The 14870-nt window shown below is 35.0% G+C and overlaps 3 protein-coding genes across 3 annotated transcripts; 2 read left to right on the forward strand and 1 right to left on the reverse strand.

Annotated features, from left to right (window-relative positions):
- Positions 1 to 2239: 2239 nt before the first annotated feature.
- Positions 2240 to 6652, reverse strand: LOC135137573 (ubiquinone biosynthesis O-methyltransferase-like). Its single transcript, XM_064067258.1, has 4 exons — positions 6487 to 6652; positions 6205 to 6434; positions 3129 to 3542; positions 2240 to 2424 (listed from the first exon to the last, which is right to left on the reverse strand). Exons 1-4 carry the CDS (start codon positions 6525 to 6527, stop codon positions 2303 to 2305), a joined length of 807 nt encoding a protein of 268 aa, XP_063923328.1. The 5' UTR covers positions 6528 to 6652; the 3' UTR covers positions 2240 to 2302.
- Positions 6653 to 7630: 978 nt separating this feature from the next.
- On the forward strand, positions 7631 to 8656 carry LOC135137484 (trypsin-7-like). The gene is made up of 3 exons (XM_064067156.1): positions 7631 to 7740; positions 7794 to 7977; positions 8035 to 8656. Exons 1-3 carry the CDS (start codon positions 7695 to 7697, stop codon positions 8582 to 8584), a joined length of 780 nt encoding a protein of 259 aa, XP_063923226.1. The 5' UTR covers positions 7631 to 7694; the 3' UTR covers positions 8585 to 8656.
- A 4643-nt stretch (positions 8657 to 13299) lies between these two features.
- LOC135137203 (trypsin delta-like) lies at positions 13300 to 14310 on the forward strand. The gene is made up of 3 exons (XM_064066793.1): positions 13300 to 13408; positions 13465 to 13648; positions 13706 to 14310. Exons 1-3 carry the CDS (start codon positions 13363 to 13365, stop codon positions 14253 to 14255), a joined length of 780 nt encoding a protein of 259 aa, XP_063922863.1. The 5' UTR covers positions 13300 to 13362; the 3' UTR covers positions 14256 to 14310.
- Positions 14311 to 14870: the final 560 nt, after the last annotated feature.

Below are 14870 nucleotides of genomic sequence, written 5' to 3' on the forward strand. Positions count from 1 at the left end.
AATCGAATATCCGAAGTCCGCTCCCGCAGCGTACGAGTTATACATTGAGACGGCATCGGCAGGGCGTCGTGCCCCGCTTGAAGCAAGAAAACACGGATATGCAAAGACGTGCGTTTCGAATTCTTTACTCTCAGTCACGTACATAGAAAACCGAACGTATGTTGTTGCTTACAATCAAGAGGGTGGACCAGGGTGGACTAGCCCATCCTCACATGAACCGTATAACGCCGAGATCTGACGCACTTTTTTGCAACTGCAATTTCTCAGTTGCGGAAACTGCGGGATGTAATGAAGAAAATCCGTTGGCTTAAATGATGTTTATTATTATAAATATTTGTGTATACAAAAAAAATAATTTAAAAAAGAAAAAAATCAATATTTTACTTCCTATCGTAAAGAATCAAATAGGGTGGGCATTGCCCACCCTGCCCACCCCGAGGAGCCGCCACTGTGTCTAACTAACTTTAGGCTGTAGGGGTTGTACAAGCCTAAAAAAATGTAGGGATTGATGAACGTGTAGGTACGGATAGAATTACGCTAATTAACGCAATCTGTAGTATCATTGTTTAAGTATATATATATTATATATACTTAAACAATGGTAGTATCGTGGAGAGGGGATAGGTGAGTGGCTCCGGGCACTCGTCTCGGCATAGGAGAATTGGAATAGTAGCTTTCTGCATACTCGCAGCAGTGTCCGTAAGCACAATCCGTAAGGCCTCTTAATACTTTCGTCTCGGATGGAGTGGAATTGCGGTTCTCTGTCCAATCGGCTTGCCGTAGAAGGAATTGCGTCAATCCGCGTAATTGCGGCAGTGATCGCAAGTGCAATTCGTAGAGGGAGCGACGTGGATTGCGTAAGGCCTACCAAGGACAATCTTAAGTCGGAGGTCGGCAGTTGAAGTTGCGTCAGCCCAGCTAATCGCAGCTCTGCCTCGAGAGTTTGCGGCAGCTAAGGCCAAGCACAACACTTCGATCTACTACAACGAATGCAACCCTTTTATAACTATTAGTAGTAATAGTCTCTACTTCTAAAGTCCTAGATATACGTATAGATATGCTAGTCCAAAAGCTATAAGGTTATATGACCATCATAAAAGTAGTTGACCGCGAATAAATACCCCCTTTGTGTGGTTCACACTAAGCTTACCGTTTGGCAATAAATCGTCTTCTAAACATTTCTTGCTCACATTTAACAGGGCCGGCTTTCAAAGCGAGTGGTTATTTCGGAACCCTCAGCGGCTCCAGGTAGTAAAGAAATAGTGGAGTGGTGGATTTACATATTTAGTGAAAGCCGCCCCTGAACGAAACCAAAACAGCTGCAGTGGACACGTTATTTACGACCCTAAAACCTTGTTATGATTGTAATGTACTCGTAATTTGTCATATTTTTCCATTAAACACTATTGCCTTTCTCTTCTTATAGGTGTTGGGTATTTTCCTTGTATTCATTAAAATATCGTCAAATGTGTTAGTTTTAGGCGTCTTGTTCCCTTCACCTCATTAACTAAGTATTATAAAAACTTGAAAAACCAAATGTAAACTAGAGCCGTTAAGAACGTCGCGCGAATGATATTCAGTCGCTGTATTTGTGGAAAACTACAAAATAAAGAAAAACCATCAGTAGTGCAAAGTGTAGATTAATTGTCCCTAGCCAACCCATTACATGATATCAGCATAAGTCCACAATGGACAATCATTCTGCAGACCCATATCCTGCCACGTGCAAGATGCGCTTCCACACTTGCATCAATATCAACATGAGAACTTCAATTCTGCAGTTTTCCTCCTTATAAAAGACATCAGAATAATTCATTTTTAAGTTTAGAAGCATCCGTCATCCGCGTAGTTTAGATTAGAAGCCCGTCATAATCGCACTCTCCCAATAAGTTGTAATTAATTAAGTGAATAATTGTGAAGTAGAAATAAGTGAATAATTGTAAATCAATTAATATAAAATAATCCAATAATTAATAATCAACTGTAATAACAATAATTGTGAATAAAAGAAAAGTTCTTCTTAAAAACAAGTTTATTAAAGCAATAAACTTAACTACCTTTTCTATTGTAAACAACTTAACTTCGACACAATGGGATGATTTTATGAAGGCCATATAACCTTATAGCTTTTGGTCTACTATATGTCTAGTGACTTTAAGTACTTTGTACCGGCAGTGCCCTCGAAATGGTACTAGCGCAGCGCCCCGGTATTAAGAGTGAATTTATGCTACAAGACCAATTTTCATTTAAAAATCTTTATTCAGAAACAAAAATATATATTATTTACGAGAATATCCATACTTTAACTACGAAATTTGACAGCATGGAGAACGTAATTTAAAATATTCACATTTTTCACTAAGGTCCATTTGCTTGAAAAGGGATTGTAGCTCATTCCTTTCGTGAAGAGAACTTTGCAGTTTTCTGCAATGAAAGCACAAGATTAGAAACCACATGTGACTAGTCGTTAGACCAGTGGTTCGCAAACTTTTATTATTGATGGCACCCTAAAATATTAAACAAAATTAGGCGGCACCCCTCCAGGAACAGTTTTAATTGTAACTAATTTATTATCAAAAACACTTTATCACATGATTGTACAATAAGTAATTGATGTTAAGATTGTTTTATAAATATTTTTTCCATAATTTAAGCTTGTCTTTTAAAGCCAAAATTTTTTCACTGGAGGTTAAAATATTTCCATTTCTACCTTGCATACTTGAATTTACATATTTTATTTAAGTGTTCAAAAATATTAGTTAAATATGCTAGTTTTGTACACCAAACGTGGTCTTGAAGGAGGTCAAAAAATTGTTCAATATTTTCTAATTCAAAAAACGTTTATATCTGTTTTCTTAATTCCCAAAATCGAGAAAGAACACGGCCTTTAGATAGCCATCTTACTTCAGTATGAAGAAAATTAACATGTTCAGAACACATTTTCCATTACTGAACAGTGGTACTATATTAATAAAATCAGATCATCAATTATTATTTTTTAAAGTTGGTTTTGTGCTTATATTTATTAAAATCATTATAAAATTTTCACGGCACCCTCTTGAAGGTTCCGCGGCACCCCAGTGTGCCGCGGCACCCAGTTTGCGAACCACTGCGTTAGACATACCAACCTTTTTCTAACAGATTTATTAAATCGTTAATATCTATGAACATTTCATATTGGTGTGTTCCACTTGGAAAAAATCGTAGCAAATCTTCTAATAAAGTAATAAACACCAGTTTCGAAGTCCAAGATTTGCTATTAGTGGTCAAAAAGATGGAACCTCCTGGTTTAAGACACTGCACACAAAATTTTGTCAAAATGTCTTGCTCTCTAACATGTTCTATAGTTTCAAAACATGTCACAACGTCATATTTATTAGAGTGCTTTTCTGCGTGTTCTTCCACAGTTGTGCAATAATATTCTAAGTCGGTTAGGTTAAATTGTAGCGCACGTGATTTGGCTATGTTGAGCAGTTTCGTATTAGGATCTATGCCAGTAACTTTGGCCCCTAACTGACACAGTGGTTCGGTCAGGATTCCTCCTAGAATAAAAATTTGAAAATGACGACGTGTCCACAAAACGGTGATAGTGGTAGAGAGTCTAATATAATATGTTTTGTAAAAACATATTGATTATTTATTATTCATTTGCATTAACTAATTATTTAGCATTTAATAATTTTCTAAAACATTGTCATCGATTACTTCCCGATAAGCGAAGGATTGCTTGGGCATATTTAACTCTCTGTACGAAACATCCAACGCAAATATTTAATAGAAAATTAACAATAATGCGTACCGGAATGTTGGAAATATTCAAATCAAATGGAGAAATCATAAATATTTAAAACTCTGAACGTGGAAAAAACCCGTCGATTAAAATGGATCAGAATGGACGAATGAATGTACTCCTTCCTCCGTTATCAAAGTGCACAATTATATTTAAAGTATGGTGTTTATTACTGTTTCGAAAGACAAAAGAGTTTGATGATAATAACCAGACTTCGGCATCGCGGAAATGAACGCTCATTGCCGTCCGATCGCCAATGCTATTGCAGTCGTGACGTACAATTACTTCGGGAATCTTTAATAACAATTACTACTTTTTCTAGGTTTTGCTCTGTTATACGAGTTCTCCTAGATGTTAAAATGCTTTAAAAATTAAAAATGACTGTTCAACATCACAATTTTCGTGATGATCTTAATCAGATAAACCCTGAATTGCATCAAACGCCACTGAGGTTGAGACTGCTGCGCCGTCGTTTTTAATATTTGTCTGATTGATTGCCTGTCACTTCGACTGTGCCGAACTTTGATAATAACTAAGGTAGTTCAGTATTTAGGATGGTTCGTCTTTACGAAGCGTCGCAAAATATGCACTTATTTTAGTGTTTTCTTAAATAAATATGGCATGACCCTTGTTGGAATCACATTCATTTAAAAGTATTACTTACGACTCAGTTACATATTAAAATTTACGTATAATCAGTCTTTTCTAACACAAAATACAGACAGACAAACAGGTAGACAAACAGACGTAAACGAGAGACCTAGGCCTTCGTTCTCAAGGGGTCGTGAAACGTCGCGAAAACATGAAAGTAGCCAATTGCCCGATGGACTCGATTTTTTTTATGAAATGTTTTATAACTGATTTACTTTTTACTCACTCAAAAGAATTGCTGTAATTTCAGCGTTCTTAAAATTATTAAATCTAAACGTAATAAATAATTGTTTACCTAAAGTGATATTAATGTTCAGGACCCCACCTATAATAAAGCAACCGAGCTGTATAACAAACAACGAAATGGAAAAAAAAATTGTGTTGCCCACCATCGCAAACTTTTATTTAATATCTTATTTCTTTGCATAAGAAAATAATAACAAAAGCAAATGCAGGACGTTTTTTATTTAAAGAGAACACATTTACAGGTTTATTAAGATATTTGTTCCAAGAAATTTTATCCAACTGTTTAAGTATGGCACTGAAAGAATTATGGGTAATCAAAAACAAAAACGAATCGCTGCGTTCATAAATTTACTCTTGTGTATGGACTGAGGAATAAATTTCAGCAGTACGAAAAATATAGCAAAAACTTATTTCTGCACAATACAAATAATTTGTAATAGATCATTTGGGCATTAACCGATATTTTTAATAACTGACCAGCGTCATTTGGGCATTAACCGATATTTTTAGTAACTGACCAGCAGCGGGGCAGCGCTTCTCGGGTTTTTAGTCAACAGTTGGTCAAGTGGTAAAACTGGCGCACAACGCTCTTCTTAAGCTGTGTGATTTGATGGAACTGAATTTATGTACATCCAGTATAAGCTGAAATATTTATTTTTCGTTTATGTTCATATCTCGGAACATGAGATCACTAATCATGTGTGTCAAGATTAGATGGTCTTATCTGATACGACTAGACTTCTTCAGAATTAATCTGTCTCGTAATCCAAGTATTTTATGGTTAAATTTTATAATATTTTACTAGGTAATAACACTAATAACGATGCATTTTATAGCTAGGAGGAACATTTTTTTCTTCAATTTCTCATCATGTATGTAATAATAAGTAGTAATTTTAGTTATTCATTTTTTTTTTTTAAATTAATGTTAATTTCTGCAGTTACGCTACAAATTTGCTGTTAATATTCATGAATCTGTGTACTTATTGTTAAAGATTCCCCACTACTCCGGAAATGATCAACATTTAAGTAAGACCTTCAGTACCAAAACCAAATAATGAAATGCAGTACGTAGTGCAATTGAATAATTTTCGTTTATAAAAAAAATAACAGTAATATCAAGAGAAAACAAGCTGATTTATAGAATTGTAAACCTTATTTCATCTCTCAATAATTTATTACTAGACAAAAATGAATACCTATAAAAAATATATATCTACTCATTTTTAAAGGTGATGATCTACATTGATGGATAATTGATTTATCTAAATATTTATTTTATACGCATTTTCTAAAACTTGAACGTTGTTCGTACTCAATCCTAATTTACTGCGAAAACTGTAGCCTTTGTCAGTTTATTGAACTATGTAATATTTTTAAAACTTTAGAGCTTACCAGTAATTTATGTAAATATGAGAACATTATCTTTTTTTTTAACGAAGAATAAACGCCCATATGATAAAACGAGTGTTAGGCTTTATTATTTTTTTAATGTTAAACACATATTATTATACGTACCGCCACAGCCTACATCCAAAATAGTTAAACCTTCCAAAGGTTTAGCTTGATTTGAATTAGGTTTCAATATGTCAATTTCACGCAGGCGATTTTGGATCCATGGGATTCTTAAATCATTCATTTCATGTAATATTTTGAGAACACCTTGCTTATCCCACCACACTTCTGATATTTCATTAAAATATTCCATTTGTTTGGGATCTACGGTGCTTTTTTTCGTCGACAGTGTTCTGTTACAACTAAGTTATAATATTATCTGAATAAATATTTAATACTACTTACCTCAACAGTAGATTCAGTTTTGGTAACTTGAGTGAAAGCATAGTTTTTCTACGCTTAAACCTTCTATTTTTTTATTTACTTATGTTTTCTTTTTCTATTATTTTATTGATTAATTGCTTTTGCAAAGGCTTAAAATCAAAATTGTTCTGTAAGCTAAAGTACTTCTGTTTTGTTATTGAACGTAATACATATTCGCGATTACGTGTCCTATCATTAGACATGCAAATTTTACTTGACGTTTATGTTTGCATTTTATGAATAACATTAATACAACACGTGTGTGGAGGGAGCTCAAAGAACTGGTTGCAAATTCGTAACACACAAAAGTTTATGATGGTAAAAATAACATAAATAAAATTACCTTTGTAGTTTAAGCAAAGAATTGACGAAATTTTAAAAATGTGATAAAAATACTAAAAGATTATTGTATATGTACAAGTATTCAAGAATTAAATGCTAATTCAGTTCAATTCAAATTCAATAATTTAGACAGTTTTCAATTAGAAGCATAGAGGAAACGTATTTGTGTTAACAAAGTATGATTACAATATTTAATACTTTGGTGACTATGAAAGCTATAGAATATCTAATTAATATATGTAATTGTTTTACGACCAAATTTCAAGGACATACTAGTCTAAAGTAGTGTAAATCTTTTTGAACAAGATAACAGTAATTATTTTATCCATCATAAATAACGAGTCGAATATGGGAGATTAAAGATTTTTGTTTTTGTCATATGATTTGAAAGTTTTCATCTTTATATTGTGCAAAATATGTTTGAAAAAAAATTCACAAAAAGAAATTGAATCATATTAAAATGTGTATTTTATTGTAAATATTTTTAAATGTTTTATCCAACAGTCACGAAAAAAAGAAAAAATGAACTGTATTCCATGCAAATTTTGTTCACGTACATTTTACTAAGAAAATGGGGTTCATTTTTCTTGAATGAGTATTTTTGAAAAACAAAAACATATAAAAGTTTCATTGTTTCGTAAAATTTTATTCACACTTTAAGAAAGCGCCTAAATCTTTGCGATAAACACCTCACTATTACACATGATCTGGTGATTTTGAAATTTATAGATAGCTTAGGCGTTGACATTATCAGGAAAGTCTCAACTGCATTAAAATTACTAAGAGCATGCCGAAACAGATCACTATAAAAAGCCTACAAGGCAGAGGAAAAAGCATCACTTACCACAATGAAATCGATCTTGTTTGTCGTATTCCTTGTAGCGTCCGCCTCAGGTAAGTGCCTTACTTCGGTGGCAACCTTAAGTACTTACTTATTCTTTTAACAGCGGTACCACCTTACCTTCGCACGAAGAACAGCCTTCTTCCTGATGGCAGAATCATAGGAGGTTCCGCTATTTCCATCAGCTCAGTACCATGGCAAGTTTCCCTTCAATACTACAGCTCCCACATTTGTGGTGGTTCTATCATTTCTGCTAACTGGGTTGTTACCGCTGCTCACTGCACTGATGGGTATGTCATTTTAATTTACCATTGGAAATTTTTAATAACCTCTTTGCGACTTTGCAGATCTTCTGCCAGCCAGCTGTCCATCCGTGCCGGTACATCGACTCGCGGATCCGGCGGTCAAGTCGTTAACGTCGCTAGAATTTACCAAAACCCCAGCTACAACGACAGACTGATCGATTACGATATTTCTGTTTTGCAACTGTCTTCCGCTTTGACTCTGAACAGCAACGTCGCCGCAGTCGGCCTTCCATCAGCTAGCACAAGCTGGTCCGCTGGTACTTCGTCTCTCGTAACTGGTTGGGGTACCACTTCTGAAGGATCTAGCTCTCTCCCTAGCGCTTTGCAAGGAGTCACCGTACAAATCGTCAGCCAATCGTCTTGCAGCTCTGCTTACGGTTCTGGCAGCATCACCGATCGTATGTTGTGCGCTGGTGTCACCGGTGGTGGCAAAGACGCCTGCCAAGGAGACTCTGGTGGCCCATTGGTTGTTGGTAGCACTCTTGCTGGAATTGTCTCATGGGGATACGGATGTGCCAGACCTAACTACCCTGGTGTATACTCTAACGTACCTGCTCTTCGCAGCTACATCCAACAAACTGCTGGAATATAAAAAGAGATTAGTTGCTTGGGATTTATCGGAATTGTGACAGTATTGTAATTAAATAAATCGTTAATATAAAAATTAAGGTTTTTTATTTACATATGAACTATAAACAAAAAACAGACAATGAGGTAACAGTTCAACACTTGGAAAAATGGTCAAAAAAGAAAACACAGAAGAAATAAATGAAAACATTAATTTTAACTAATAGTCCAAGTGAAAAGCTGTACAAAAAATTCAATAAACTTTAGCAAAGAAATAATATAAAATATTTTAGCCCCGGTGGGTATTATACAAATACTCTTCTTCCCACAAAATATCAATGTTTTTTATTGCAGATACCGGTTTCGGCCATAGCCTTCATCAGCCCGTATTGTCATTAATTTTCCTAACTTAGATAACTAATGTCTACAATAGCTATCCGAAGATTTCCACCTTGGCCCCTCAGTTCATTCAAGCTCATTCCCCACTTATTATTATTAATGTTGTTATTATTAAGAACACTGTCCAACCGACAAAACAAGCCAATTACAAGACACAGGACGCAGTAACTAGAAAATTGGAATTTGACATGATTTTCTATATCCATATAGGTAGTTTCAAAGCATCTGCACAAGAAGATTCGTCTGGTGTTTTTTATGCATATTAGTTTATTGACCTTTAGGGAGATATTTTGCAAGGGAGTCTCACAATCTTGGGTTACTCTGAGAATTTTAAACAATAGTGTCGCTGAATGCTTAAAACGCCTTTTCAATAAGGAAGACATGACAAATCTGGTAAGGAGTGATTCTTGATAATAGCCTCTGGGTGGATAAATGCCGTCTCTAAAGAAGAAATATGGATGCTCTATATCGGGACCATACTGCAGAAGGGTAGGGTTTTCAAAGGGAGATCTACAAAAGGTGAAATATAATGTTTTTAACGCCTCAACGTCTCCAAACTCACGTCCATTTCGAATGGAAAACCCTAAAGATTTATTGTTATTGACTGAATGTGAAAATGGAATGGGAGTTTTGGATCATAGTTTACACCAAGGTCACGTATTACGTACTTCTAGTCTAGTTAGAATAGTGTTATCGAAATAGTAACTAGGTATTTCTTCTTTCGCAAACGTCATCACCTAGCATTTAAATTTATTCAGCATGAAGTAATTTTTTACGCACCATACAAAAACTGCATTGAGACATTTTTGTAAATCAGTAATATTACACTCCTGAGTATTAACATCGTCTGCAAACTAAAGAGCAGTGCATTTATAACCTCCAGATACCTATCATTAATACATATGTACACATATCAAACAACAAAGAAATCCGAACCCTGGGGAACAGGAAAGCAGTTTCTTATTTGAACAATTCCGACTTGAAGCCATAGATCTTGACGAACAGATACCGATTGTCTAAATATGAACTTAATAATGAAATTAGGGGATCCGAAAACCCAAAGAATTCTAATTTTTGAAGTAAAGGTTGATGGCCAATTTTATCGAATAACTTCAATAAACCGGTATAGTCAACGTCAACTTGATGTTGATTATCCAGTGCATCCCATAGCAACTTAGTAATGGAAATAAGGTTTGTCCTAGTTTAACGCCCTCTAACGAAAGTATGTTGCCTTTGCAGTAAGCATTTGTGATACATAGCTTATGAAAAAAGTTCGAGAAAATAAATTCGATATCTAAATCATGTACGACAAAATAAACTAAAGTTGTTTTTACAAAATACTAGTCTAATATTCTGCCAAATCTCACTTGAAAATCCGTCCTAGAAAAATAATTAACATAACCCAAAATATTTAGCATGTAAATCCTCATAGTCAAGAAAGGTACTGTATGTACATGGTGAACAGTATACCTACCAAAAATGTGTAATTCTATTTTAAATTAATACCTGCGGGAGCATAATAGTAATCTCTGCTCTAAATTATCCACTAATACTAATAAAACAAGACACCAGATGATTCGAATTAAGTGATAACAATAATAAGTGATTTATCGTATTAAGCCACTTATTGTGTTAAACACGTGAGTTACAACAAGTTAATACCATGTTTACCAGGGAGTACCTGGTACATGTAGGTGTAAATCATTATCAAGATGATAGTGATACGAATTTAGGATCTAGCCTGATAAGGACTGTGATAAACTTAAAATACATCAGACGAGATCGGATGCTTAGAAATGAATATCAGTTTTCCATTCGACAGGAGCACTGGAGCAGTGGTGAAATTTTCATTATTTGAATTATTAAAAGAAATTTTTTTAATTTTTATTATCTTACTAATCGTGGTAGTAAATAACCTCACAGTGCCGTTGTAAAATAAAATCCCCTCCTTGAAATTATGGAAATCGTAAAAGTGGTGATCTGGAACACACAGGAGGATTTTTATTTTTAAAATAGTAGATTCTCTCTTTTGTTTTAAATGAATCACCATATGTGTTTATCTTGTTACATATACATATAAGTAAAGTCAGAATTCTAAGCAAAATGCATACTTTTTCATCTAATCTCATTTCAATGAGATTTTAGTGATAAAAACTCGACCGGCACTGGCACCATAACATGGTAAAACATTGTTGAGTTATTCAGTGATTACTGGAGTGAGGTAGTGCGACTAAATCCTTAGCTTGACGAACCTCCCAGAACATGTCATAATGCTGCCAAGGGAGCTGCTCGAAGAGCTTCACCTCGTGCTTCTTGAATACGCCCTGGATGTACGCTGGACGGGGTCGCGCACCATGACCAGGAGTTTCGTGAAGGAATTCATGTGCTGCATCTAGCACAAATAAATGGACCAATTTGTGTGCATTTATTGCATTTAATAAAGTAATTCAATTTGAATTGTTCAGTGATTTCTGAGTGAGAAAAGAGGAAAACCGCTAAATTCACTTTGACATTTCGATTTTCCATAGCTAGCCCAAAGACGCGATCGACGAACTGCGACGGAACGTTTTGCGACAAATTGGACCGAGCGTAAATTTCAAAATACGATTTTTAAAAGTACTGGCCGATAGCCCTCCTTTACCTCCACAAATGCATCACTCAGTAATAGCTTTAAAGTGATCTGGGGAGATATTATAATTTAAAAACTAGTTCCCCATGTTAATTTCCTATGTCCAAACTAGGATGCCACATCCCTTATAAATCATATCATATCACAAACAACGTTTGTGTCGAGAAATTCAGCAAAAGGTTCAAAGCATTCATATTTATAACGAAGCAGGTATATAAAAATTGGTCGCTTAGATTTATTCGGTAAAATTTTGAGAGGGGATAAAAGGATGAATTTTGATTAACGATTTACTATGCTTACGATAACCGTAAAACGTTTGCAAGATTCCAAAGCATACGGTTTTACAGTTTCAAAATTAGATTGCAAAATGTTACACAATTTTAATGTTTACTTCCAAAACTCTGCATGTCTGGGTAATGACTCAAGAAGAATTCATAAATCACGTTTGTAGGAGTGTGCTAGATGACGTTATCAGTTTTTAGGGGTCGCAAACGGATACATTTTCATTAGCGATTTCCCATGTTTCCGATATCCTTAAAACGTTTGCAAGATTTCAGAGCATTCGGTTTTGCAATTTGAAAGTTAAATTGTAAAATGTTGTGTACAATTTTGATTTTTTTTACAAAAATTTGGATGCCTAGCGTAAAAACTAAACATGGGTTCATAAACTGCAAGTGGATGAGTATATTATTTAAATAACGTTTACTATTGTAAAAGTTGGAAATGACGTCATATTATTATTGGTGGTGATGATTAAAAAATTTTTGGTCAGCGTTTTATCATCTACACGATATTCATAATATGCAGATAAAATTTGACAACAATCGGTGTGGTAGCTTAGAAGATTATCTGTTTAATAAAAATCGACACAGACGCGGACAGGTAGCAAACGACAGACGGCAAACAGCATACGGCATACAGACCTATGTTTTCGTATTCTGAGGGTCATGAAACGTTGTGGAAACATAAAAGTAGCCATTCGCCCGATGGATTATAATATTTAGTTAGCGTATGCTGGGGAATTGAGAAATTGGTTAAAGGTTAGTCCGACAGAACTTCCTCTGCCTCTAAAGTGCAATACAATAAATCCGGATTTTTCGAAAAAAGCCTTAAACAGAATGGTAATTATAATTAATTGTGTGAATACTCAGTAAGAAACATATGTACATAACATGCATAGATTATTCTCAAAACAAATCAAAAAATTCAGCACCACAGTCGGATCAAAAGATCGTTCATCTTAAAAGGTGTGGATCTAGGAGTAACCGATTAGGTATCTAGCAAAAACCTTCCAAGAAAAATGACATTGCCAAAGGAACGAGGACATCACAACAATCAAAATAAGTAATACCTATATAGTAACAGATTCAGGTTGGTTTAAAGCAGTATTGGTAAAATATTTCAGAAATCATATCCTTTTGTTCACAACTAAAACCCCTTAAGTAATTGTTAATCCCAAAAGCTTACAGTATTAAGTAGTCTTGAAAAATATTTGTTATAAATCCCTCTCATTTTGTTCATTTTGTAATTATCTAATATTTCTAGTGCCCACTGTCAAAAGTTGGAACAACTTAGATACATTATTTTATGATTTAAAGCGAAATAAATTTTATCGAATTCCCATAGATTACTTAATTATGTCTGGCGAGACTATTTTGAAATGTTTATAATGATTTAAAACCTAACAATCATATCTAAACTTTACCGAATTAAAAATGTGATCACCTTTTTTACTATAAAATCTACGCAAGAGCACCGAGTAAGCATTCGCAATCATGAACTCGTTTGTGTTTGTAGTACTTCTAGTAGCATCCGCTTCAGGTAAATAGCATCCATTTTATTTTCCAAATTATAACTTCATTTTATTCATATTCCAGCGGTACCACCTTACCTTCGTACGAAGAACAGCCTTCTTCCCGATGGCAGAATCATAGGAGGTTCCGCTATTTCCATCAGCTCAGTACCATGGCAAGTTTCCCTTCAGTACTACAGCTCGCACATTTGTGGTGGTTCCATCATTTCTGCCAACTGGGTTGTTACCGCTGCTCACTGCACTGATGGGTAAGTCATTTTAATTTACCATTGAAAATTTTTAATAATCTCTTTGCGACTTTGCAGATCTTCTGCCAGCCAGCTGTCCATCCGTGCCGGTACATCGACTCGCGGATCCGGCGGTCAAGTCGTCAACGTTGCCAGAATTTACCAAAACCCCAGCTACAACGACAGACTGATCGATTACGATATTTCTGTTTTGCAACTGTCTTCCGCTTTGACTCTGAACAGCAACGTCGCCGCAGTCGGCCTTCCATCAGCTAGCACAAGCTGGTCCGCTGGTACTTCGTCTCTCGTAACTGGTTGGGGTACCACTTCTGAAGGATCTAGCTCTCTCCCTAGCGCTTTGCAAGGAGTCACCGTACAAATCGTCAGCCAATCGTCTTGCAGCTCTGCTTACGGTTCTGGCAGCATCACCGATCGTATGTTGTGCGCTGGTGTCACCGGTGGTGGCAAAGACGCCTGCCAAGGAGACTCTGGTGGCCCATTGGTTGTTGGTAGCACTCTTGCTGGAATTGTCTCATGGGGATACGGATGTGCCAGACCTAACTACCCTGGTGTATACTCTAACGTACCTGCTCTTCGCAGCTACATCCAACAAACTGCTGGAATATAAAAAGCTTAAAGAACGAACTGTGGATATTTTTAGGTAGAATAAAAAAGTAAAAGAATTAAGGTCTTTTTTTTGACGTGTGAAATAATGTCTTTCGAATATGCATGAATCTCATTTAGTGTATGTTATCATAAACAGGACAAAAGTCTTGTGGGCTTAAAAAGAAGACAGATACAACAAAAGTGGATACTCATGTAGATGAATGAAATCAGTAGTATGTCCTGATAAGGAGAAAAATACTAAATATTATTATTAACAAGTAAAGCTTAATTATAGTATACACTCTAAATGGATAAAAGTTACTATTAAAATATAACTTAATTTTTAAGCTGCAGAGTTATATACCTGATTTATTGAGTTTTAACACCATAGCTGTGTTCCTAATGCTATAAATCTTTTTAATAAACGCTAAAAGTAGTCTATAAAGATAGAAAACCAATTAAAAATTAATGTCTCTTGGTTTTCTAGAAACATGTTAACGGTCGTTCTTTAAAATTTGATTTATTGAATTTTAATATCTAATCCCATAATGTCATGATTAATTTAATTGACAAAAATACATGTTAGTATTGTCCTACATAAATAGCTTTTTATTTTTTAGAAAACTTGAGCATCAGT

Source organism: Zophobas morio, unplaced genomic scaffold, assembly GCF_036711695.1.
Source record: "Zophobas morio isolate AGI-343-1 ecotype UQ-CSIRO unplaced genomic scaffold, CSIRO_AGI_Zmor_V1 ptg000029l, whole genome shotgun sequence".
NCBI lineage: Eukaryota > Metazoa > Arthropoda > Insecta > Coleoptera > Tenebrionidae > Zophobas > Zophobas morio.